This window comes from Zosterops lateralis (assembly GCF_965231275.1).
Source record: "Zosterops lateralis genome assembly, chromosome: 6".
NCBI lineage: Eukaryota > Metazoa > Chordata > Aves > Passeriformes > Zosteropidae > Zosterops > Zosterops lateralis.
Window position 1 is genome coordinate 16,575,019 of NC_139761.1, and position 26,391 is coordinate 16,601,409.

At 35.5% G+C, this 26,391-nt stretch overlaps 1 protein-coding gene across 3 annotated transcripts in view; it reads left to right on the plus strand.

The window, feature by feature from the left end:
- Window positions 1-26,391, plus strand: part of TTC7B (tetratricopeptide repeat domain 7B) — a 123,996-nt gene that overhangs the window by 33,378 nt on the left and 64,227 nt on the right. For all 3 annotated transcript variants that reach the window (XM_083863074.1, XM_083863072.1, XM_083863073.1), the window contains 6 exons: window positions 8,914-8,992; window positions 10,979-11,151; window positions 14,402-14,465; window positions 19,045-19,182; window positions 23,881-23,964; window positions 25,146-25,250. In XM_083863074.1, coding sequence (XP_083719200.1) covers window positions 8,914-8,992; window positions 10,979-11,151; window positions 14,402-14,465; window positions 19,045-19,182; window positions 23,881-23,964; window positions 25,146-25,250 — 643 coding nt within the window. The remainder of the gene's footprint in view (window positions 1-8,913; window positions 8,993-10,978; window positions 11,152-14,401; window positions 14,466-19,044; window positions 19,183-23,880; window positions 23,965-25,145; window positions 25,251-26,391) is intronic.

Sequence of the window (26,391 nt, forward strand, 5' to 3'; positions counted from 1 at the left end):
CCTTCCCTAATTCAGAGTCAATCATGATTCTTTCAATATTTCCTAATATGGTCATTGTTACAGGCTGCTTATTATGTGGCTGCTTTTAGGGATTGCCTTTTTTATTTTTTTTAACTTCATTTTTAAACTTGGGTTTACCAGAACTGAAGAGAACTTCATATATATACTTTTACTAATTGGGATAAATTTAATTTATAGCTGGATTTTTAATAAATCTCTTTTAAGTATGCGTTGTTTCATTTTTAATTGTGGCATCTCTCCTGATTTTAAGTTTATAGAAAGTAGATTTGAGATCTTTCAGGTAAGCTTTAGAACATATTTCAAGTTTGAATGTAATCTAAAATAATTTTTTAGATTGTGTCAGTTTCAAACCAGAAAATAAGATAACTTTTATATGCGCTGGAAGACCATAATTTCAGCAGTAACATAGGGAATATTGCTGCCTACCCATAAAGTTGGTTGATCTACTTCAAATTTCCCTTGTTAACTGTACAGAGATTTTCTTTTAAGTTGAGTAATCAAGATTTTGTAGAGGATTAAGTGATTATTTTTCAGCTGTGCATTATCTTGTATAAAGTACTAGGAAGTGTTTGAAACTTAACTTAGTCTTTCTGCTAAGTGGTGGTATTTTGAAAATACATGGAAATGCAATTAGCTAAAATAAAAAGTTGAAGTGGAAATAGTCTGTACTAGAAAAGTGTTAGTTTAGTGCTATTAAGACACAAAACTGGACTGATGGTTTCTTCTGAGGTGTACAGAATTTTATTAAAAAACAAACTACATACCCATTTTTCACTTGGCAGATGGGGAACATTTCAGCTTGGAAATGTGTAACAAAGAAGTTGAGGAAGTTGTTCTAAAACTTAGCATAGGGTTTGTGTGTATTTAAAAAAAATCTTATGTTTTTTAAATATGTAAAAAATGCCTTCAGGCTGATTACATAACTTGCATAGTAGTTGCTCTGTAATTTCATATTGAAGGAGTTCAAAGTCCTGGTGTTTTTCCAAGAAAAGCTGTGAGCAGAGGAACTTTGACATTGGTATTTAATGTAGCTATTTTCAAGTAGCATGCCCTGAGGAAGAAAGGACAGCTGTTTAGGTACCCAGTGTTTCTTCTGTCCTAGTATTTGCTTTGTTATGAGATTTACAAGTTATTTTTGTCTTGTTTATATCTTTTATTTTTGAGGTAGCAATGTTCACAAATATATTGGAAATGTATGCTCTTGAAGCAAAATGCCATTCTGGTTGAAGTCTAAAATCAGGCAGCCATCATGTGAAAACCAGACGTTCCTAGCTTTCAGAGCTATTTTGTTGGCTTCTCGTTTTTGTTACACCCCCTGCAAGGATATTTCTCTGGATCCAGACTGCAGTTTGGTCTAGTCTCCATCATGGTTCACATACTCAGTCAAAACCTGCGGATCCCAGAGATGATCTATACTCCTCAGTACTCCTCACGGGGCCATTATCTGTGCTGGCACAGTCACAGTGGATCAAGTCATTCCTAGTCTCCTCCAGCTAGCTGTTTCTTATAGACCAGTGTCTTCTCCAGAAAAAATTAGCCCTGAAAAAAAAAGGAATTAAAAAAAAAATCAACCAATTTTTCTCATTTTTTTCATATAAGTGAGATAATTGATTTATATTGACTTTAAGTATTTGACAAACACACCAGAAGCCCTCCTTAGAGTATGGGACTTATCTGTGTAGATTTTTTTTGATCTGTTTTTCCTCTTTTCACTATGGCATATAACAGAAATAGCATAAGAATATTGCTGTCTTTCTGGTAAGAGAGGAACAGTGGATGGGAGGCAGTCTGTAGGTGCTTCTGTTCCATGTGTATATCCATACAGTGCTCACAGCTAGAGATTTTACAGTGGTGAAACCCAGGAGAGAAGGATTTATGTAAATGCTTGGCATAAATTCACATGAAGATTCTGTAAGATCAGCTCTCCACTGTATTAGAATATAGTGCTAGATAGCAATCACTCTGCATCTCTTGAGACCCTGTTGCACATCCTACATCAGTCTCAAAACAAGCTGGTGTCGAAGTAAAGAATAGAAAGTAAGATGAAAACATTGAAATCCTACAAAGTACCACATTTCTTATATACAAAATATCACTGCTGTATATAGGAAAGCAAACAAAATCACTTCTGTTGCAGTTTTCCACACAGCTTTGTTCTCTATATGCCTGCTTTCATGTTTGTGTGGTTAGGAAGCTGAGGCAAGAATATATTCAAGACAGGAACAAAAATAATTTTTCTGTGATTCCTAGCAAAAATAGGTCTTCAAAGGATACTTTATTGTCTGTCATATTGGATGCTTTCCTCATCTGTGTTTCAAATACTGTTCTTACCTGATAGTTTTCATTGGAAAAAACTTTATTTGAGCATGAGAGGAAATTATTATTCCCTCAGATATTCAAGATAAAATCATCCATTATGAATGCTTTGTCTTTCAAACCTTACTGTATGTTTATTGCTCAGAATTGTGTCTTTACTTCAAGAGGTTAAAATAAGATTTCATTTTGAAGTTACAGGTTGGAAACCTGGCAGGTGTGAAACAGGTGTTACATGGAAGACTAAGGTGGATATAAAGATGAAGGAATCACCTTTATTCAGAAAGTTATTACATTTTGTAAAAACTAGTTATAGAAAAAAGAGTGAAAGAGTAATGTTAGTATCTGAGTTGATGTCCAAGACTTCTTGTCTTAATAGTTTAGAAGTTATTAGTAGTTAGAATTCTCATTCCAGCTCACTTTTTCCAAGAAGGTACTTAGCATTTTTTAGCCCATGTACCATATGTCTTGCTGACAATGGCTGTTGATTGCATTTGCAAGCATCAGGTTGATGGTTTTGGTTTTATGTTGAGTTGTGATGGCTGGCAAACAAAATGATCTTGGATCCTCAAATAGGGGAGTTAATATTTCATACACTTTCTCTGCTCCCCTCAAAATGCTCATTTTAATGCCCTTGTTTTTCCACTGTACAGAGTTACTATTGTCATTTTCCCCAGACCTACACTCCTCCTACCCTCCTGGTGTGCATTTTCCTAGTTTGTCTTTTGCTTCAGGTGCTTGTTTGGTTCTTCTGTGGAGTTGTTTTGTTGTCAAAGAAATCATAGCTTGCTATCATTCTGCTGAGAGGAGCTGATTCACTGGAAGGTGTGATAATGGCTGTTGTGGCTGTCAGGAAAGAGATGGGGCCGTGCAATTGAGAGTAGGAAGATACCAAGAAGGAAGAATGGTGGGAAAAGGGAGCAAACACTAAGAGATGAGAATGGGAAGGATGAGATCTTCCTCTTCAGGTCTGAACCATTAGGTGGACCCACTAGCAGTGGAACTGCAGTCTAGGCAGCAAGTGTTTCATTTTGAATGCATGAATGCCAGAATTGCTGCTTGATTGGGCTCTTTCAAATACTTAGGCTTGTGTAGCTGTAATGGCATGCTGGAGTTGTTTTATTTATAAGCCCAAACATCTGTTAAGAACTTTCAAGCATCAAGCAAACATGTTGCAATTTGTTTCTGTAGTAAATTTGAGATACCTGGGATTTTTCTTTCTGTGTGAGGAAACAATGGATAAAATAAAAACTATGCCATGATAAATTTTTAAGTAGACTTAAAAAAAAAAAAAAAAAAAAAGAAAAAAAAAAAAAGAAAAAAAAAAAAGAGTAGTTTAGATTCGGGCAGCAAATTAGGGATTTTCTATGTTTTATTCAGAAAATAATGACCTGTGTTAATTAATGTTCTGTGAAAATTATAATGTTGTGTGTGTACTGAAAGGCTAAGTATGAAAGGAAGAGAGGAAACTATGTTGCTTCTCATAGATAAATATCCAAATGCTTACGTGGATGTTTTTCTAATTGCAAATTAAGTTATACTTCTCCACCCTCTTAAACCTGATGGAAAACAGACACAGACATTAGTCACAATCATCTAAAGCACCATTCATTCTGCAGAGTATGTAGTCTTGTGCATTTGGTCAGGCCTTCAATAAAGTTATGCAAGCGAGCCATAGGATTGCAGTCCTTTTAAAATTTTTTTTTTTAATTTCATCTTTGTAGGACTATATAAAGCAGTATAGTAAATAACATACCTTGGTATAAGGATGTTCTGTTACTGCTAAGAATTAATCTCTTGATGTGTCACATTTCTTGCTATTTGCTTATGTAGTAACTTCTTTTAATGTGATTTTTTTTCTGGCCTTAATACTGTGTAAATGACTCTTAATTAACTAAAAGACATTAGAGTGTATAGATTTTAATAGTTAGATTTTTTTTGTAAACATGTCAGTTATACTGAAGTTACTGAAATGTCACTGTTCTGATTGGCATGCATATTAAGAGTTTCACTTGCCCTTCCTCCTAACCGTTAAAATAATTCCTTTCATTCCTTTCATATTTGAATTTTGGGGAGGAAAAAAACAGAATTCAAAACTTGCTGTGTACCTATGAGTTTACAAACATTGCATTTCTTTTTCTATTTATAAATATAGACAGGAAGAGACAGAAAGCACAAGAGAAGGTGGAAGTGAACTCCATTCCAAAGACAACTTCTGTTTCATTACTTTGGTCAAGCCCTGTAGATTTCATTGTTATTGGTTTCTCTCCTTTTAAAAGATTTGTATTTTTTAAATGTGATATAATAAGTCTCAGCAATGAAGTAATAAGGTAGTATAAGTAGCTCAGCCTATTCATCAGTGTGGTTCTGGATGTGCTCTTCTCTCTAATGGGAGAAGAACTGACAATTTAACCACCAAATTGCAGATCAGGTGAGGTTTGGTGTAGCTCAGTATGCAAAAATTTATTCTAAATAAATTTTTAATCATTAAAAGGCAGTGATAGATTAAATATTTGGGGTTTTTGGTTGAGAAGCATAAAGGAAATGCCTGACAAAGCTCGTCTCACTAATGGAGAAGATATTACCAAAAGATGCTGTAAATATGGAGTAAATTAATCTTACCAACCTTTCTAAGGTTAATTTTAAAACATTCCTTTTATAGTCTGTTTTGAGTATATCATTATTAGATCTCACTAATTTTGTTATAAGGAATAGTGTTTGAGGTTTTTATCCTAATATTCAAACATAGGCTGCTTCTTGTTGAGCAGTTTCTTTCATTCTTTTCTACTTTTTGAGTGTGTTTAAAACTACAAAAATAGGAAGTATCGATGAGGATGAGGTTTATCTGGACCAATAATGCCAAAGTACTGTGTTGTCTGATGCCAAACATGCTTTTTGAAACCAAGAGACTTCCTGATGATGATGGTGACAAATATGTTTGTCCCTAAAATTTGCTACTGCTGGCCTTCATGCCAGTATACAGGTTTTCTGATCCTGCCTTGAAAGCTTATCCTTAGTGCCCCATAATTTTCTTCGTGCACTTGGCTTCTATTATATCTACAGTTATTAATTTCTGTCTCTGTTTAGGAGTGAGCACCTTTGTGTAGGTGCAGTTAAGATATTTGCATTATCCTAAACAGAAATACTGTTTGAAATTTTTCAAGGCGCCTAAAAGTTGTTCTCGTATTAGAGTAATTAATTAGGTTCCAACATGAATAGTTGGGGTTTAGGGTGCAGCTATCTAGATACAGGGATGCAAACAGACCCTAAGGGAATGTTTGTATAGACTTACAGTAGATCTTGGTTCTCCGCCTAACTGGCAGATTGCTACTTAAAGAGTCAAAGTAGGGTTTGTTTTTTTTTTTCTTTAATATTTAAAGCAGCAACCATTTTAATTGTCTTTAAAAATGAGGAAGATGCAATTCAAAGGAGTTGATTTGAGCAGATTCTGACAGGAGGCACTCATATAAACACACATGTATGTAACTATCTATGTCCGTCTGTGGGCTGTCTTTGTCTTGTCTGAAATCACTGAAAACGTGTCAGTTCCAAGTGAGTGTTAATGTACCTTAAAATTCCTTGTCCTGTGGAAGGAAGGGATCTCAAAGTCCTTTACAGACACTGTGGGACATTGCTGTCTAAGATAATGTGCCCTTTTGCTCTGGCATTCAGTCAGCACAGCGAGAACTGCTGACATGGAAGCACGCCGTAGTGAAAAGCAGGTAAAAGCTCTGTGTGTCCCCGGCTAGGAAGGAAAACCATATGCCAGAATAGCCACCACTCTTCTCAGTGTTACAAATTGTTAACAAATACAGGAAATGTACTTTGCTAAAAGCAGTGTGGTGTGTAGATCTACCATATTATTCATGGTATTTTTTGCTTCATTTCTTGTCTCTAAAAGCATTTAACTCAATTTTAGGGTGATTTAGATTGTAGTTTTGAGGTCTGATTTTTAGTAAATTTCATGTAGAAGATGCTTGACAAATCTGTTTTGTGTTTGTGTTGATGTGTGCAGTGGATCACTGTTAAATGCTTTATGAAGCAAAAGCTAATTCTGTATTTTAACAGCTTTTTTGCTTGTACAATCTTACTGCTTTTTCCATGATACAGTAGAACTTCTTTCACAAGTTTCAGTCCCTTGCAGATGGTTAAAAAAGTGTAATGGGTAACTTAAAGCAACCTGTCACAAAGTATTCAAGGGCTTGTGAAAGTTGCATGCGTTTTCATAAGGTGTTTTGTTGTTGTTCTTGTAATGCATCAAAAGACATAAACTTCATATGGAAAAAATGCCAAATCCTAAAATTTAATAAAGGTATTGTGATTTGAAGTTCTACTACTTAGTATGTGTTTCATCTGCACTGGGAAAATGAAGTTTCAAGCTGACAAGTTCTTACTCATAACTCTTTTTCAACAGTTTTGCAGGGAGCATTTCAGTTTTTTGGCAAGCCTGTTTTTTTGTTTGTTTTGTTTTGTTTTGTTTTTTAAATCTTGTTATAAGGGCACATTTGTGACTTTGCAATACAGTCTTTAAGAGAGAACTCTATTCATGAGAAATACCCACTTAGACCAGACGACTTAAAGCTGTGATTCCAGTGGACTGGTTTTGGCTCTCTAAAATATTTGAAATGTGGTATTACTGAATGATATGTATTTTGGCTTTCCAAAGGTGCTGAATGTATCCAGCTTCAAATGAGTTTGGAGGTTTTCTTGAAGTCTGGCCTAAGGACTGACCTTCCTTAGTGTATGAAGGTGGTATAATAGTCATCAGTTGTTGAGGCTGCCTGTTTGAAATGTATAAATTAATATAATTTTTCACACAGTTGTTTCCATGCAGGTGCTTGCACAAGATGAATTTTCTTTAGTATGTACTAGCTGGTCACTCTGTGGTCAAGCTCTGCTGTGGCACATGGGCTTTTTACAAACAGGTTTTATTTTTTGTGTGACTGGTGATTATTTCTTTTTAGCCAACTGGTGGCATTCTTTGGCATAACTTTCAACTGTTCATACAGGTTTTGTTACTTGGAAATGCTACTTCTTTTAAAATGAGGTTTTATATAAAAATATTTTAGAAGTTGAATTTATGCTGATGGAAGATGATGTCCGTGCTAGTGAAAGATGTGGAAAGGAAAGTTTCTGAAATATCCTGATAATCTTATATTATGTAAAGCAGAACAGAGCTGAGCACTGTTATGTATTCTGAAGAGTAAAATAAATTAGTAGGTCTCTAGGTAAAGTGATAGGAGTTCCACAGTCCTATAGCAAGATCTCTTGCATCAAATACTAGTTTCAGATATTCTGCAACTGAATTAAAACAAAGTATCTGTATAAAAATGCTGGCTTTTTTTGAATTTGTACAGAGTTGTGGTTCAGAAGCCAGTATTTTAAACGTATTTTTAAATAAAGACAGCAGACTAAGGAAGGCAGTTTTAACATCTGATTTATAGTGCAGTGCAATAGTGCTTTTACTTACAGAAAGCTTACACAGTATGTGAGATTTCTTGTCTCTTTTGGCTCTGTCTTAGGTAAATGCTACACAACTTGCACATAACATCATACCTTAAGACAACATCTGAAGTAACAGCAATGATTTGACACAAAATACACTTTTGATCATATAATATTGTTTTGTAGCTAAACTTGAAATAGTTCTGAAGTGGTTGTTGTATCTGTTATGTTCATGTTGCAGAATTCAGTTGTTCAGGACAGCAAAAAGCTAACCTAGTCCTTCACCAGTTGAAAGACAAATTGTATTAATATAAAACAAAATATTCTCTACTGCTTTTCTGAGCAATAAAACCTCCAAACCAACCAATAAAGAGATGAGAAAAAGGTAAAGCTGTAAGACCATTCAATATAATCTATTGTTTTATAAGAAAGTTCAGCTCTGTTAAAATTGTTAGTATGAAAGATGCCTCTGAGGGTCTTGAATCTCTGCAAAAGCTGTTTAGGCAGCAGATGTGGAAGAAATATAGATGGAAAAACTTGGGTTGCAGAAGTCACATGAAAAGTCAGTCAGAGTCAAGAACAGAACACTGATACCCCAGTCCTCTTCTGGCCACACAGTGGACCTTAATGTGTTGTGCACTTTCCCTTCTGAAAAGGAGTTCCTGATTTTATGTTTTGTATTGCTTTCAGGGTTTCAAGATTTACTTATTTTTAATCTCCTTGTTTTAAGGTGTCAAGAGGCAGCTAAAATGGATTTTTTTCAAAGTTTATACTTGAAGCCTTATGTAATTGAAAACTAAAACTACTGTAGCAGTGAGAACAACTTCATTTTGTCTTTTTTTCTTTTTGACGTGGTTGCTTCTAACTTTTTTCCTTGCTTTCCCTTGAAGTATCTACTGATCATGAAAATGTTTCTTTTTTCAATAAACTGTCAGGAAATGTAGTTATAGTAATCAGTGGTGAGGTTCCCAGATGAATATATATCTATATCTATGTATATATGTCACAGAAAGCCAATGAGGCTATGAAAGGAAAAGAAAAGGTAGCATGGATTTTAACAACTTTCTTGAGTAATATTTTAAGGTGTTACTTCATCCAAGTTGGAATACTGTCAAATTCTATGTTTATATACAGGAACTTGACGAGAGGAGTTGGTAGATTTAGAGAGTTACTAAGAGCTGTTGAAACAAGAACTACACAAAACCTGCGAATGGTAAGTTATATTAAACCACTTTCCTATTGTAGCATCTGAATTTCAGTAGGCAGGGAAAGCATAAATATAGTGGATGAGTTTAGAGACATAGTTGGATACACAGCATTTTGATAAGGACCTGTAATCCAGCACTTCATAAGGTTGCATTTCCTGGCTTAAATGAATGATTAAATTAAGGAATGCTTGGTACCCAGTCTCCCCCCTATTCATTTTTCTTGTTTGTGGTTATAATTAGAACCTGCCTGATCTCTGATTGACCATACTTTCAACCTTGATTATAATTGCCCAATTTATGAGTCAATGTAGTTTCATGCTTTTTAAGGTGATGGGTATAAGAACAGAGTGCACAGTTTTTGTGTGGTTTCTATTAAGTTGAAGGCTATCAAGTTATAAAGCCTCTTAAAAGAAAACTATAAAAGCAAAATCATGAAGATTTGTTACTTATATTGTCAGAAGATTTATTATCTTTTATATAATAAAAAGTAGAGGCTTATATCTTTTACTGTCGTGCAATTATTTTCAAAATATCCTAATCAGTTTCCTAATACTGAGCCTTTAAAACTTTCAGACTGGTAGAAAGGAAGGTAAGTGATTTCTTGATTCATTTAATAACTGATTTCTAGTAAATATATTAAAATTATTTAATAATAGACTTTCAATAAAACTGGATAATATTACAAATTTTAGTAAAAGAGATGTAGGGCTTCTTATGGTATAGGAGTTAAGGTGGAAGATGGAAATGGTATGGTGCTGTCTGTGACTTAAACATTACATATCTGTTTTTGGGAAACGTTACTGGGAAATGGCAATTCTGATGAAGATTTAGATTTGATAGAAAATCTTTGTGTTTTCATCATCATGATACGTAATTGTGCAGGGTCTATGCATGTGTGTGTAACACTAATGATAGTTATGGATTATAGGATGACTTAAAAGCTTTAAATTAGTATTATTTACTTAAATAATATTTATGTAAGTACTTCTACAGTTAAATATATGGTGACAATAGTGGTTGGTCAAAATAAAATTTTCATGCTGATTTTCAGCCTTGTTTCATTCTTGCTGAGCTTTAACAGTTAAGAAGCTAATACCAGCACCTTCAGTAGTCAGAGTTGTCAGAAGCCCCATTCCACCCACAGACCATAACTGTCTGTGGTGGGTTGATCTTGTCTGGCTTCTGGATGTTCACCCAGCTGCCCTCAAGCTTCCCTTCCTTAACACATGAGAGGAAATAAGAAATGGTCTGGGATAGGTCCAAGATAAAGGCAAGGAGTTTGCTTACCAGTTACTGTCACTGGTAAAACAGGGTCTTCTTGGAGGAAATTAGCTTATTATCACTTAAAAGAGAGCGGGATGGTGAGAAACAAAGAAACCGAAATACCTTCCTTCCACCCCATTTTCTCAGGCTCAACTTCAGTCTTTCACTTCTGACTCTTTTACCTCCTCTCCCTACCCTCCCATTCCCTGAGTGATGCATGAGGAGTGGAGGGTCTTGGTGAGTTCCTCTCTGCTGCTCCCTACTGCTTACACTTTTCCCCTGCTCCAGCATGGGGTGCCTCCATTGGGCTGCAGATCCTTCAGGGAATATCATTCTCTTTTTCACCATGGTTCTCTTTGCAGGCTGCAGTTTGGACAACTGTTCCACTGTGGTCTCTCCCATGCACACAACTGCTCTAGGTCTGGAGAGACAGTAGAGTTATTGAGCACTTACATTATTGGTTATCTTAGGAGCAGCAGCTGGGCTGTTTATACTTCAGAAGTATCTGGATTTAACTGATAAAATTGAAAAAATGTTTTTGCCATTGTTTTTCTTTGTGTTTAGAGAATTGAACTGGATACTTTTACCTTTTAAACAGCATCATGCCTGTTTTTTTGGATGTTGTAGAATAAAAAAATATATTCAATATAAGTAGAAAAAATCTGAGCATTTTAAAAGAGTTTGTATTCAGCATTTCTAGGGAAAATATTTATCTTTTGCTTTTACAGACAATAGCAAGACAACTTGCAGAAATTTTGTTACGAGGCATGTGTGAACAGAGTTACTGGAATCCACTGGAAGATCCTCCTCACCAATCACCCCTTGATGATCCACTTCGAAAAGGTTCAAATACTAAGAGTTATGTGCTCAGTAGAAGACCACGGGTATACACTGGAGAAAAGTATGGCTGAGTTTATACCTCTTTTGTTTCTGTAATTGCAGTTGTTACCCAGTGCACTGCATAATTTAGTTACTATTTTTGAAAATGTGGAATGAATTTGGCAATGTATAGATAGATTCCCTGAGAACTATTGAGGAAGAAACATGCTTCTTCAAGTGTAAGTTTGCACTGTATACATTAGACCTTTTGTTCTCAGCTGTAGCAATTTTTTTTCCTATCCTAGTGTATGTGATAGACTCAATATCTCTTGTTAGATTTGGGATACTAAGGAAAACATGGTCTGGGTAGCAAATTGGATATTGCACATTCTAAAAGTTGTGTGCTGCTTCTAGATATCTATTCTGCTTTATCATAAAAAGGAAAGATTCAACAACGTGAACATTCAAGTTGGTCCAGGAAGCATTTTGAAAAAATGAAACATATCTGGACATTTATGTAGCAGTTTCAAAGCTAGTTTGTTTCCTGAGGCAGCTACCATTTAACTAATCATCTTAGGTTAGTTTTGGCATTTCTTTATGATGCAACCTTTTTGTTCAGTTTTAATCTTTCTTTGAATCAGGTAAGTGATAGTTTTTGGTTTGTTTTTGTCTGGTATATCTCATGGTGAATTCTAGAGTAGCTATGGTATGTTTCTTCCTTCTTGAAAATGTAACTTTTTTTTCCAAACTAATCACCGTTAGGGTTAGTATTACATATAGATAGCCATTTCCTTGAATTTGAATTTTTTCTTAGAAGTTAATATTTTGATTATAGAAGTAGCCTTACTTACATAATGGAGGGATGTTTTGTTTTAGTATTCACAGTATCTTTATATTGTAACATAAATGCCTGCAATATGACACCATTTGAGTTGATTAGCTGTATTTATTGCAGCGTTCCAATAATGAATCTTTTACACAGCAGCAAGCCCACATAATTATGGTGCCTTTACTGTTATTAGGTAGAATAGCCTTTATCTTCAAAGACTTCTAACAATTCTCCTTTCTTCATCCAGAATAGTTACAGCAGGTTTCTCAGGCTCAGTCTTTCAAACTTACGTTTTTCATTCTCAACTCATCCTTCATAGCAACATTCTTCCTGCTAAAGTGGGGCTTTGTTCAGTTTAGTTCTCTTGTTCTTGGCACGTGTGGGTGAGGAGTTCCACAAGTCCAACAGGGCACGTAATTGTGTCCTTTCATTATATCAGACTGGTTAATACCATACCACATAAAATATGTCCAGCCAAGTATCTCACCTCCAGCAGTGACTGAAAGTATCAAAGACAATGATACGTAGGAAAATTCTTCCTAGGTCTTCTTCTGACCACCAACTCTGAGTCTGCAATGCACTGTTTTTTTTCTAAGTGTGTTGCCTGACATTAGATCATTGCATTGTGTTCTTATGAGGATTATGAGTGTAATTTGGCCAATAGCATTTATAATTTTTTAGATCTCTGTGTTATTGCCTCTTTAGTTTTCTTTAACCAGTTCTTCAGCTGAGCATAACTTTCATGGTTTGCCTTTGGTTGATAAACATTTCATGCCTTCAGTTGCCTCTTTTGCCCTGTTACACTGAAATTACTCATGTGCCTGCATGCATCAGGAGAAACAGAAAATGTCTGAGTTCAGTCAACTTAACTGAGCTTTTTGCTTAGACAGGTCAAACAAATTTCTCACTAGTTTCTGCATGGAGAGGTTCTTGTTTGAGACAAACATCAACATATCGACAAAAAAGAGTTTGAAATTGCAAGAGAAAATAATGTTTGCTTTTGTTTTGATAAGTGACTTTTTAGTAGTTCTCTTTGGGGCAGCATCTCTTCTTTCTCTGAGAGAGAAATTTCTCCAGCAGCTCTTTCTAGTCATTATTCTGCTTTCTGGGTGCCATTGTCAGTTGTTAAATCTTCTTCCAGGTTGTTAAATTCTGTATAGAGGAGTGGAATGTTAAATAAGGAGCATTTTTATGCTTCCTCATCACTCCTCATTCCTTATCGTGGGTGGTTCTTATTCATGACTAACTGTGTTTTGAAATTTCTTTGTTATATAATAATAAAAATGTATTCTAAGATTGAGAGTGCTCTCAAAAATCTGGTGAACAGTTGCATTGATTAAAAAATAAAAATACAGCCATAGAACAGCTGCCCTGGGGTCTTAGCTGTTGTATGCTAATACCACAACATGTTCACAATGTTGCTTTCAAACTGCCTGGAGTTCAGATGTCTTTTAGTTTCTATTTTCTTTCAGGCATTTAATTACTACTTATATTTCTAGTGCTTTAAAAACCCCGAAAAGATGCTTTAATGTCAGACAAGTTTTGTTTCCTGTCTATAACGTATTGTAGTTTAAGCACCCTTGGGACCATAGGAATTGATTATTAACAACAACAAATTATTTTCTACATTTAAATAGGTAATTGTAGAACTAATGGACTGAATTAACAGAAATAGTACTTGTGCTAATTCCAAAATTGTTCAGAGGAAGAAATCCAAAGAGATAAAAGATAGTCACTGATTTGGGGGATTTTTTTGTGTGTATGAGAATGGATGAATGAATTCCTGCCAGTACTCAATGCAGATTCCTGTTCTCTGTCCACCAGCATAGAAGAGTGTTCAGAAAGCATCCAGTATTCAGAGAAAGCAGTAAAGTCTGGAAACTAGTCCCATGCGAACCTTCAGCATGAAGTTAGAAGGAAGTGTAGTTCATTACAAGCTAATAATTCTACTACCTGGAACTTAGAGTGGTTATGGCAAACCATACGGCAGATGGAGATTGTCATGGATCTATTTAAAAATATTCATAGCTATTGAACTCATCAAGAAAAAATTCTCAAGCATACCTCATGAAAGACTGATAGAAGTATTTCTCCACATATTGCCTAAAATATAAAAGTTCTGATCTTGTGTGAGAGTTTCCTCTTGCCAGCACTTGAATCAGTGATGTAGACTCAGGTCAGACAGCAAAAGAGGCCAGTTAAAATATGAGTTTAGTGTTTACAGTTGTCAAACTATGTTTAATGTTGGGATATTTGAATGAGTTCAACTCTGACAGCTGTGGTAGTTTTGTTCTTTTATTGTGTTCGGCCAACTTTTCTGAAATACAAATATAGATCATCGCAAAGAAGTGTGTTTTAACCAATTGATTTTTCTATGCAAGTTACTTTCTGTTTTCTTTTTTTGGACATTTTCCAGTTTTTACAGTGCTTTTAATATGTATGTGTGAACTACTCATAAAAGTAATGTGTTCTGCTTGAATAATTAAATTCTCATTTTGAACAGCATCTTCTGTCCTCAAGAAAATACAGAAGAAGCCTTACTGTTGCTGCTTATTAGTGAATCTATGGTAGGTAAAATAAAGTGAATGTGCATTTGCTGTATGTGTGTGCTCTCCTTGGGTTTTTTCTGTTTTATTTTGGTTTTAATTAAATAGGATTTTTTTTTTTCCCCAAGCCTTTGCTTTGTCTTTCATTTTCTGTTAGGAAAGCAGGCAGTTATTTCTGAAACTCAAATTTTTGTTCCTCTGAGCCAGCGAAATGAGGTCTGCAAGTGTTATAGAATTTTTCTGCTTTGGACTGGCTGAACCTACCCTTCTTCCAGCCACAGGCAGGGAAGCAAACCAGTTCCTTCATTTGGCTTCACTTACCAGTGTGAACCAGTGTTAGACCAGCTGGTTGCTATTCAGACAGACACAAAATCTATGTTATTTTTGCGGTAAAAAATGAATCAAAAACTAGTAGAAGACCATAATAAACATCGCCAAAAAGTACATTCCATTGTGCTTTAAACTTCAGTCACTCAAACTTGTAGATGATTTTTGATGATACTGACATTCAGTCTTTGCTACTGGATTATTTTTTTTTAATGTCCCAATTTCTTCAATAAATTATTCCTTTCAATGGTCTCCTTGTCCCCTTTATCAACCTTTCTTATTTTCTGCTAGTCATCAATCAACTGCCACGTACTGACATTCTCCTACCATGTCAGTTTTATGTTCTCAGATGAAATGCTGGAGCTTTTGCTGTTTTTTTTTTTAAACTGGAGGGGTGAAACCTCTACAGTGTCAGGCATCATGCAGTCTGTCTCACTGCGCATCAATGAGATGTAGTCTTTTAAGTTCTACAGGTAATTCAAATGCTTACATGTTTTGGCATCATTTCCTTTTTGGTACAGTTAAATAGGATCAGAACATTTTAGTGAACATTGTCCTAGTTTAACTCTTTTAAAGAGGTACGTATTTACATTGTAGTGCTAACTGCTTTCCTCATTCCTAGTGATCTGCCTTGCAATATTCATGACAGAATCTAGAAATTCTGTCTCATACTACAAAAAAATCAGCTGAGCAAACGTTTCCACATATTGATTTTTCTGCAGTGTATACTTACCACAGAGAGGTGCTGCCTGTGTCTCTGTAATGTGCCTGAGCAGCAGTGAAGATGTAGAGAATTCCGATGTGAACTGTGGTATTGCTGTGAAGTGAGAGCAGTCCCAGTTCTGCAAGATCTGACTACTGATTGCTGTGTTTGCATGTGTAGTTCCTTACATATCATCATTAAGAAGCCAAAAATCAAATTAAAAGTACTGCCTTGTTAAGTGTCATTTCAGGTTACTTACAGCTTTTCCTTTGTGAATTAGATCTGCCTGATTATATCAAATGCTGTCACTGTAGAGCATATACCTTTAGAAAGCTTTCAAATTTTTTTTACAGTAATTATTGCAGATTATTTCAGGCAAAAGAGTTTGTTTCGGGGGAGTATAAAATCTTTGACATGACTTTGGCTAAGTCATTTGTTCAAATTAGTTTTGGAGGGGGGAAAGGGGAAGATTGAGCATAAAAATATTCATCATTGCAAACTTACCTTTCTGAAAGTTGAGACCTGTTGTTTCAGCTTCAGTGCATGCTAACTTTCTAGCTGTAGTTGTTGTGAAGTAGTATGTGATTTATGATTCTGAAACTAGTATTTGGGAAAGAAATAACAGAGAAGACTGAGTAACAGTTGGTGCTTTGATATGCCGTTGTGTTATTAAAGTAGTATGATCCCTTACTTTCATTAGTAGTACATTCATTACATGTGAATTAGTAAGAAAACACCCCAATCAAGGCCAGGTTGGAGAGTGCTCTGAGCAATCTGGTCTGGTGTAAAGTGTCCCTGCCCATGACAGGATAATCTTTAAAAGATCCCTTCCAACCCAAACCATCCTGTGGTTCCATGACATCCTCATGTTAGTAATGCATGTATGTGTTGCAGCATGTCAGCTGAGTTGTGGTAACAGAATCACAGAATGATTATGTTTTGAAGGAACTTCTGGAGGTCATTCTGTCTTGCCCCCTTGTTCATGCAGGGCCATCTGAAGCAGGTTGCACTTCTCTCCAGACATCTTTTGCGTATCTCCAAGGAGAGAGATTCCACAGCCTCCCTGGGCAGCCTGTGCCACTGCTCATTAACCCTCACAGAAAAAAAAAAGAAAAAAAAAAAAAAAGGTTCCTGATCTTCAGAGAGGGCCTTCAGTGTTTCAGTTCATGCCCATTGCCTCTAGTCCTGTCACTGGACACCAGTGGAAAGAGCCTGGCTCCCTCTTCCTTGTATCCTCCCTTCAAATATTTCTAACATTGATAAGGCTCCCCTCCTGAGTGTTGTTTTTTCCAGGCTGAGGAGTCACAGCTCTCTAAGCCTTTCCTCATAAAAGAGATACTCTGGTGTCTCATATGTCCCAGTGAACATTTGTTGGACTCTCTGCAGTAGCTCCATGTCTCTTGTACTAGAGAATCCAGAAGTGGACTCAGTACTGCAGATGTGGCCTCGCCAGTGCTGAACAGAGGGGAAGGATAAGGATCGCTGCCCTCAGCCTGCTGGCAACACTCCTGCTGATGCTGCCTGGGCTATCAATAGCCTTTTTTCCATCTTGGGCAGCTTTCTGGCTCCTGATGACCTTGGGTGCCCACCAGGACCCCCAAGTGTGTTCCTGTCAAACTGCCTTTGAGCTGGGAAATGCCCAGCTTGTGTGGTGCCTGGGTTTGTTCCCTCCCAGGTGCAGGACTTTGCTGAGGTTCCTGTCAGCTCGTTCCTCCAGTCTGATGAGGTCCCTCTGGATGGCAGCACAGCCCTTTGGCATATCAGCTCAGCAGACATGCTTGGGATCAGGCCCAGTATCAATCTCTGGGACACACTGCTAGTTACTGGCCTCCAACTAGACTTGGTGTCACTGGTCACCACCTCCTGGGCTCAGCTTTGTGTGAGATTGTCAACCAGTGGAAAAATGGCTGAGCATATCCTTCCTTCCACGGAGGCTGCACTGAGTCACACTGCTCAAGTGTGTTACAGGCTTCAAGTATGGCCAGATGACATATTGCAGTTTCACTGTCACCTTAGAGTGTCTGAGACCATCGCAGTTCTGAAATACTGAGCACTTAAGTTCCTACATATTTTCTGTTTTATAATTTTCAAGAAGTGATTGTTCAAATACACAAGATATCTGTAATAATTATGAAACATCCTTGTGCTTTGGCATTGTCAACCACTGCTTCACAAGAAGTGCTAGTTCACAGTTTGTTCAAAACTTGCAAATAGTGATTAAAGGTGGAATTAAAAAGAAGTTCTTGACTAAATATTTATGCAGTGTAAAAAGTAAAAGCCAAAAACTTCTTGATCAAAAGAAAGCAAAATGTCTGTTTGGGGGTGTGTGTGTATGTGTGCATGTGTGAGGTTGTTTCAAACCAAGGTGTGGATTATGCAGTTGATAATTCCTGAGATGTCTGTGCATTTTACACTCCATGTATCTATTTGAAAAATTTTCAATATTTAATTATTCTGATTTTAAAGATGTATTGAGTTTGTTCAGAGCTTAAAATGTTACCCTGTTAAAGTGAAGAAAAAAATTATTATCCCTGATTATGTGTAATTTTTTTGTGTGTCTGAAAGAGGGGGAAATAAGTTTCCTATTAAAATTCAATGTTTTTAGGTAACTGTACTAAGGGGGCCATGCCCTGTGAAATTAAAAATAAACAGGGAGATGAGGAGAGAGAGAGAAGTATCTTTGACTTCTGATTGCAGACTACCAGATATACTAGCATTTGTACCAATGGGAATATTAAAGACCAGGAAAACTAGAAATAGTTAGGATAGCAAGATAATGTGTTTTCAGAGGCTTGATGGTAAAGTGGGAGAAGCACTGGGTAGTTCAGTGAGGTACTAACTACTCTGAGACCTGAATTTTGTTCTTTGCTATTGAACATGATTTCTCTGTGGACGTGGTCAATTCATTTAATCCATTTCTAGCTCAGCTTTCTTCCTTCCCAAAAGGAACACTTTTCTTAAGGAATTAGGTTTGCAATGTGCCTTTCACGAAACAGGTTTGAAAGTACAAATCCGTACTGCAAACATGGCTTGATTCCAAAGCTGTGCCTAGATACAGAATCAGTTTTCACTTCTCAGTAGTAACTCCTGAAGGTGATTGTGGGTTATGCTGGGCATGTTACCATTCACAAGTGAGATGATAGTATCGTAATGTTGTGAAGAGAAAATAAGTTGATTGCCTTATTTTACGAAAGCTGGAATAGAGGATTTGAAGATCCTTTTAACTTGTTTTACTAGCACAGAAAAAATAAAAATTTTTGTAGATGAACATCCATTATAGTGAAAATATGCCTTCTTTTTTTTTCTGGGAACTCTTCAATAATTTTAAATACATTACTTAGATTATGGAATTAGAATGAAGTAATTAAAAGTAGGTCCATGTAGAAACATCAATCTTGCCACTAATATATAAAATTGGTAATTCTTTCTATCTATAAATTAGTATCAGATCTCTTTGTACCCTTATAGCAACTACAGACTGTGAGGCTGAGTAGAATGGTAGTAACTTGAGTGAAAAATATAGCTCAAATTATAATGGTTGACTTCGTTTCTTTCCTTGTGGTGTTTCAGGCTAACCGTGATGCTGTACTGAGCAGAATACCCGAACACAAGAATGATCGGATCATCAGTTTGCAGAGTGCATCTGTAGTCTATGATTTACTCACAATAGCCTTGGGAAGAAGAGGCCAATATGAAATGCTTTCAGAGGTTTGTTGATAGTGAATATTCTGTGATAGTGTTGATAGTGAATAGTCTGTGTCATTGTTACTGTTTTTTGTTAATCATGTTAATTGTGGTAGTAAGAAAGGGCTGAAACAAATATAGGACACTGTTATTCTGACTGCTTTATAAATACAGGAGGTAGTTTCCACCCCAAAATGTTTACTGTCTAAATTTATACAGGTGACTTGAGGTGGCCAAACAAGAAAAGTTGCGTGGAAGTTGTGGTAAATGTTTAATGCCACAGAAATTCACATGATTTTTAGGTGGGGATGCATGGATCTGCATTAAATGGAGAGAGCAAGAAGGAATGGCAAAATTTAAAAGATGTTCTGGGTATAGAAACAATAAATGTAATTTCCTAGAAAAAATACTTGTAATGAATGAAAAAGTATTTCAGAAGAAAACTTTCTTTTACGCTTCTTAATGTTTGAGGTGATCCATAGTCCTTACAGTTTGTAATAGTTTTGAAGTTAATAAAAAGGAAATAAAGTTAATAAAACAATTTTCAGGTTTTTGGGAAATGTGTTACTTACCTCACTGTCTGATGTTTCATTATGTAGCATGCTTGTGTTTTGTTAGATTGTGGCAACTTCTTCAGGAAACTGCCAAGTATTGTTGACAGTTCTATACCTGTGAAACAGCTATAGCTCTTTGGGCAGAGCAGATCTTTCTGCTGCTCAGTGTTCACCCAGCAGTGGGGTACTGTTGCTGACCACCATTAATTATTAGAATCCAGAAATAGTAAGAACACATAACCAGGAATTGATTTGTTGAGAAATGGTTTCTCTCTGCCATAATAGAAGACTTCTATTAAGAAAAAGATTTTTAAGAAGTGCTCTAGTTCTTCTCTGGTATATGTTGGTGGTCACACATTTATCTGCATCTCACATGATGTTAAACCCTCACTTTGGGTATTCTTTGTCTTGAATGTATGTCATAGCTGCCAGTTGGGATACAAGTCAGTTTAAATCAGTACAATGGAAGGTGTTTCACAGAACAAAGGAGTACAAAACTCACTCAGGACCGGCCCTACAACATAATCTAAGCAGGAATATTTCCATTTACTTGCCACTACAGACACTATCACCTTTATGTAGTGTTAGGTGGTTGCACCAAATGTGCAAGAGGTGGCCATCCATATGTTTCAGTCTAGAACTTCTGAAACAAGAGACATCAGCAAGTATTTAAAACAAAACAAAATGAGACCCAAAAACCCATGAAAACTTTGATTTCTTCTTTTTGCTGAGTGACTGGAGACCTTTCAATTTTATATAGTAGACTAACAACTACTCAGGGATAGAGCAGCCCTGGGTTCCCAAACTGATTCTTATGTTTTATCTCATATCATGATGGTTTTGTTGCGTTTCTGTTGTGGATTTTTTGTCTTTTTTAGAATGTTAAAGAACCATTATATTTATGGGAACATTGCAGGTTCCTGGAATTCTCTACTGTCTCCTTTGGGACACTTAAAATAGTATTTATGTCACAATAGATGCAACTTTTTGCTTGTAGTACTTCTTACCTTTCTTAACACGGAGGGTTTTTGGCTTCATCAGAAAAGCTGGAGGTATCTCTTAGCCATGTTCTTGGCCAAGTGTCTTGGAGTGTAGGACATTGCCCTGAAGGGCAGGAAGAAAGACTTATAGTACCCTCCCATAGCGAAAAGCATAGCACTTCTTTGCCACACTCAGCTGACAGATGGTACTGCTTCTTCCTTTTCCTTCTGTGCTTTGAGCACAAATCAATGTTCTAAATAATGGAAGATGTTTTAACTTCACTTAGATCTTTGATTTCAGGGCCTTTTAGGAGCTTCCTGTGCTGATGGTGGTCTTTGTTGCAGACAAAAGCAGGACCATAAATATCTGGAAAGTAGTAAATACTTTCAATGCAGAATAATTAAAATGTATTTGTCATATGTACATGAAGTATCTTTTCTGAATATGGAAATAATCATCTTATGAAGACCTGATATAATAAACAATACTTATTTTAGCATACAGATGTTCTAGATACACAGCTGCAGCAGGATCTTATCAGGAAATTATTAGAACATCTCATTTCTTCCTGTCCTTGTCATCCAAAGCACAGTGGAAAACATAGACTTTAAGTAGCTCTTACAGTTTAGTGAGTAGAAGGTATCTGCCCCCAACTCCTACTGCTAATAATCTGTAACTTTTATAATTTGAAGTATTATAAACACATATTCAGAAATGTTAAAACATTCTGTTCGGTTATATAATAGGCCTTTAATTTTTTAGGGCTTCATTCTCTTTGAGCTGATTTTGATTGCTCTTGTGGAGCTGTTGTAGATTAAATCAGAAATTGAGAAATTATTCTAACTGTGGAAATAGTATTCACCCACCAGTTCCAGTATCTTATTGCTGCCTTTTAGTTTAGATATAGCTGATTACTTACAGAAGTAGTTGGTTGTTATATAAGAATATTAAATGATCAAAAATCTGTCTCATCCTTGTTAAACTGTTCTAATGCCAAGTCACGTTCTTAACTGAAAAGAGCTCATGTTTTTATCAAGTTTGTATATAATGAACTTTTAATTTCTTATGGTAACTTCAAATAGTTGAAGGAACTTTATTCTGTCAGTTCTTTCCTACAAAAGTACTCTGCTTGTAATCAAATTTGTTTTTAAGTTTTGTAGGATGCATGATGTTGAGCTTGTAAGTGTCCTACTAGAAGAGATGTCTTCCAGACCAGATATTTTCCTACATTTTCATAATTTCATCTTTCAGCTCTCTAACTTCAGGCATATACTTTTCAGGAGACCATAGTGATAAACAACCAAATTTAGTAATGTGTTCAACATAGCCTGTTCATACAGTGATTTGTGATTATTTACAATGCAATATCAACAATGGCATTTTCCGTAGGAGAGGGATTGTGCTGAATGTGTTTTCAAGTAGCTAAGTCAGTTGCCATTATCCTGAAGGTTATCTTAACTTCCTGCCTGCCTGGTGACTATTGCTAGTTATGTATTTCTTGTTAGAGCTTGTAGGTCTTTGAAATTCCTTGTTGTGACTTTGTTCAGGAGAGCCCAGTTTAAGAGGTGTCCATGTTGTTGCGTAGGTCACACTCACATCCATCTGTTCACCCCTTACTCCCACCTATGCTAACGGCCAGTTCTGTCATCTTACAAAGAAAAGAAAAATCACCTAACTTGTCACTTTTTGTTACTGAACAGGGCCAAGAAAATAGAACTTGAAGTTAAGCAAAAGGAATGGTAGATATATTATTAGTATGTTGAAACTCAAGCCTTTTAGGATAATCTACAGTTGTGTCCTGTGCCCTTACAATTGCAAAATTTTAAAACCCTGAAGTATCAGCTTCTTAAACCTCATTTTCTGCAGCTGGAAATGGTAAATAATTTTTAATTGAGCAAGACCTACAAAAGAAATTTTACATTTTTTACAGTACAGTGAGCCTTACATATGCATCTCTATGAAGTACCTAAAATAATAGAAGCAATCACACAAAACTTAGTTGTTTTTTTCTGTGCTCTTTTTGTTTCCACTTATGAAAAGTCCAATGGGAAAATAAATTGCCTTGTTTTTCATAGCAAGCATTTAATTAACTTTCTATACGTGCAATCTGATGATGAACTTTTAACAGCAATATTAGGAAGTATTTCTAAAATCATGTAAAATCATAAAGAAAATAATTGCTTTAAAATAATGTAATAAAAATCCTATTAGTTAATAGTCTTTATAATGGACATTGGGTAATAGCATTAATTCTAGCATACATTAATTACATGTAGCAGATAATGCACTTCTGCTTTGTTTCCTCTTCGGTGCTGTTCTTTACTTCAGATTCTGTTGTAGTGTGGAAACACACTGCACACCTGGTTGTGCTTTCTGTAATATTAAGACTCAGTTTGTATGGGAAAAATTATTCATGTTTTTATGGTTTACCATATACACTGTAGCTGTCAGAGCAGAAAGCTGCTTCATGTAATTGGACTCTGCAGACTAGAAAATTAATTCCTAAATCAGTTTATTCCAGAAAAGTGTTTCTCCTTTCTACTATATACAACTGGCCTGATTAGTTAAAATTAACATAACAAAATGAAATAATTCTTATTGACAATAGCAGATATGAAACATTCAAAACTAGTATATAATGTTAATTTCATTATTTAATTTTGGTGTATTAATAATGAATTTCCTTTTGGCATTCAGTTAGTTCACTTAAAATCTCAACAGAATATTGAGTGTAAAGTTAAAATTTTTTATAGAAATAGTACTTCAAGGTGAATCTTTATATACCACCCCTCCTTTTAAATTGTACTTGTAACTGCTTGTGATACCACTGCTTATTAAGTATTTACAGCTCAGGGAGAGAGTGTGTACAGTTTTCCTTTTCACTTAAGACTTATCTCAAATGTTTACAATGGTATCTTCAGTAAGCTGATATTCATAATTCCTTCTTTCAGACTACATTATACAGTACCAGCAAGAGTATGTAAACAAACATAATAAATGGGAAATCAGTTTTCTGTTATATTCTTTTCCATAGAATCTGGCATCTATTTTCATGTATTTGAGTAATTTAATTTTTTATTACATGTATGTTAGATAAGAGTCTATTAAAAAAAAATCTTAATACTAGTATATCTTCTCAATAATTGAAGAACACGACCTTAAATAACAATTTCCTCTCCATATTTAGTGTTTAGAAAGAGCCATGAAGTTTGCATTTGAAGAGTTCCATCTCTGGTATCAGTTTGCATTGTCCTTGATGGCAGCAGGAAAAGTAAGTCTAATTTTTTTCATATAATTCTTAGATAACAATATTCACTTCCATAATTTTGATCTGTAGTGTTTTTGAAAATAATTCTAATCCTTGAATCACCTAAATATGCCATACTCCTGAATTTATTCTGAGTCCTGTGCAAAGAATGTTGTTATTTGAATAGTTTCTAACTTAGGTGATGATAGCAACTATGTTGCCAATAATCTTAGAATAAGCTGATTTGATATAAGCAGTGATTTATACGAGATATTATTATCCTGTAAAACTTGTTCAAGTGTGCTTTTGATGACTTAGTTTATTTTATACTTAGGTACAAATTAATGCTGAATCATGGTGCTCTTCCTTTTTTTTTCCCTTTGGAAATTTCTGACTTTATCTTCTTTAGTGTTCTGCTTTTGAGACTATGCATGTGCAACTGATGGATTTTAAAAAAAATATAAACTAGGAACTTAAGCTTTTAGATGCAATTCTCTATTTTTAGTTCTTTTTGTTTTTCGCTGTCTTGTTTCAGAAAATACATTCATCATGTAACGTAAATAACTAATTTTCTAAAGTATCATTCTCAATGGGGATATTTTGCTTATTTTCAGAATGGGGGAAAGGAATGTATTTTCCTTAGAAAATATTTTAGCGGCACATGGGTGTGAAGAGACTTGGTTCTTCTTCCAACACTATTTACTTTGGTTTATCTTCCAAACTGCGATTGGATGGAGGCAAATAAGTTAAAAATAAAGGAGGAGCAGTGCCATTCTGTCTTATATCAGATCTATTCCTGTGGGCTATTTTAACTCCCAAAGAACACCAGAACACCGCTTGTTTAGAAAACTCTCTCCTGTTCCTTCTCTTTCATTTGCCTGGCTCAAATGCTGTGAGTTTACAGGCCTAGCAAAGTTTTAAATGCATCTCAAAACTCTTTTCTGAATTGTGTACCATTGGAATTACATTTTTAGCAGATGTTTCTCTGGGGATGCTTAATGAAAGTTCGTAGGAGTTAAGTAACAATAGCAGTGCCTGAAGCCTTGTCTTTCACTGGCTTGAGGAACTTTAACCAGTTGTCAACAAAATGTGTAGTAATGTCTCCTTCACAAAGGAAAAATAAAGTAAATGGTGGAAATAGTAATCTTCTGTCTGTGAAACATATTTATGTTTTTAGTAATTTAAATGGAAAATGTTTTAAACAGTCTGCTCGAGCTGTTAAAGTCTTGAAGGAATGTATACGTTTGAAACCAGATGATGCAACTATTCCACTCCTTGCTGCAAAGCTGTGCATGGGATCTCTGCACTGGGTAAGCTTTGCCCCCTGTCTTCTCAGCAAGAGCTGTACTAAAATCTTGATTTAGAGACATGGCAAATACTTCTGCACAGTGACTGCATGCACTTGGGCATATCTAAAAACACAGCATAGATATGTACATGCCCATGTACATCACTGTTTGAATGGCTAATTTGAAATACTTGACAGTGGTTGTGTTTATCAAGGTAGCATGTTCTGATACTGGTCTAAGACATAGCTTAAAATATATGGAAATTGAAACATTGGAAGACAGATCATAAAATGCAACTTAGACTTCTGTTATTTTCTGCAAGAGGAAAATAACTTTCTGGAAGATAAAGAGGCACAGCTCACATAATCAAGGACTCTTCTGGTGGTGCCATGTTTGCAGGCAGCTGTGGTTTATGAATTTGTAATAGGGATAGTTGAGTATTTTAGATAAACTTGAAATGGGTGTATCTGTACAAAAAACATTGAAGTAATAAAAAATCATCCTGTTGTTTTCAAGATACTTGTGTAATTTTTAGAAGAATGAGTATATTTTAAAAAGAAGGAGAAGAGAAGGGAAAGATCACATATAGAAATTGAGAAAGTGGTGTAGTAGCACGAACATGACTTGTTGAGGCTGACAAAATACAGCCTTAATTAAGGTATATCCTAGTTCTGTAAATTGTTCCCTGTGGATTGAGTCCGTATGGAGTAGCTTACTGTACTTAGTGTGTACAGTTACTAGAATGGATTCAGAGGGGCTTTTTTCCTTTCTACATTATTAAATAGTGTGCTAGCATGGCAGTTAAACCTTGATTTTTACTTGTTTCTCTGTTTATAGGTTTGCATCCATTCAGCAATGCAGTATTCAAAGCAAACTTCTGCATGGATTTAGTGGTTTTTTTTACAGTGTTAGAGCTGTAGCTCTTTTGATTGATTTGCCGAAATAAATGGTTCATAGGTCAAGAACTCTATTTCTAAAGTGCAAAAATGGTAGATGGCATATATGGATCAGAAATACCTTTTTTATTTAGAAAAAAAAAAAAAAAAAAAAAAAAAAAAAAAAAAAAAAAAAAAAAAGCACAGTAAGTGTGCTTCGTACCAGATTTCTCTCAATCATAGGAACAGGCTTAAAATCTGTGGTTTTTATTTCATATTTAGCAAGA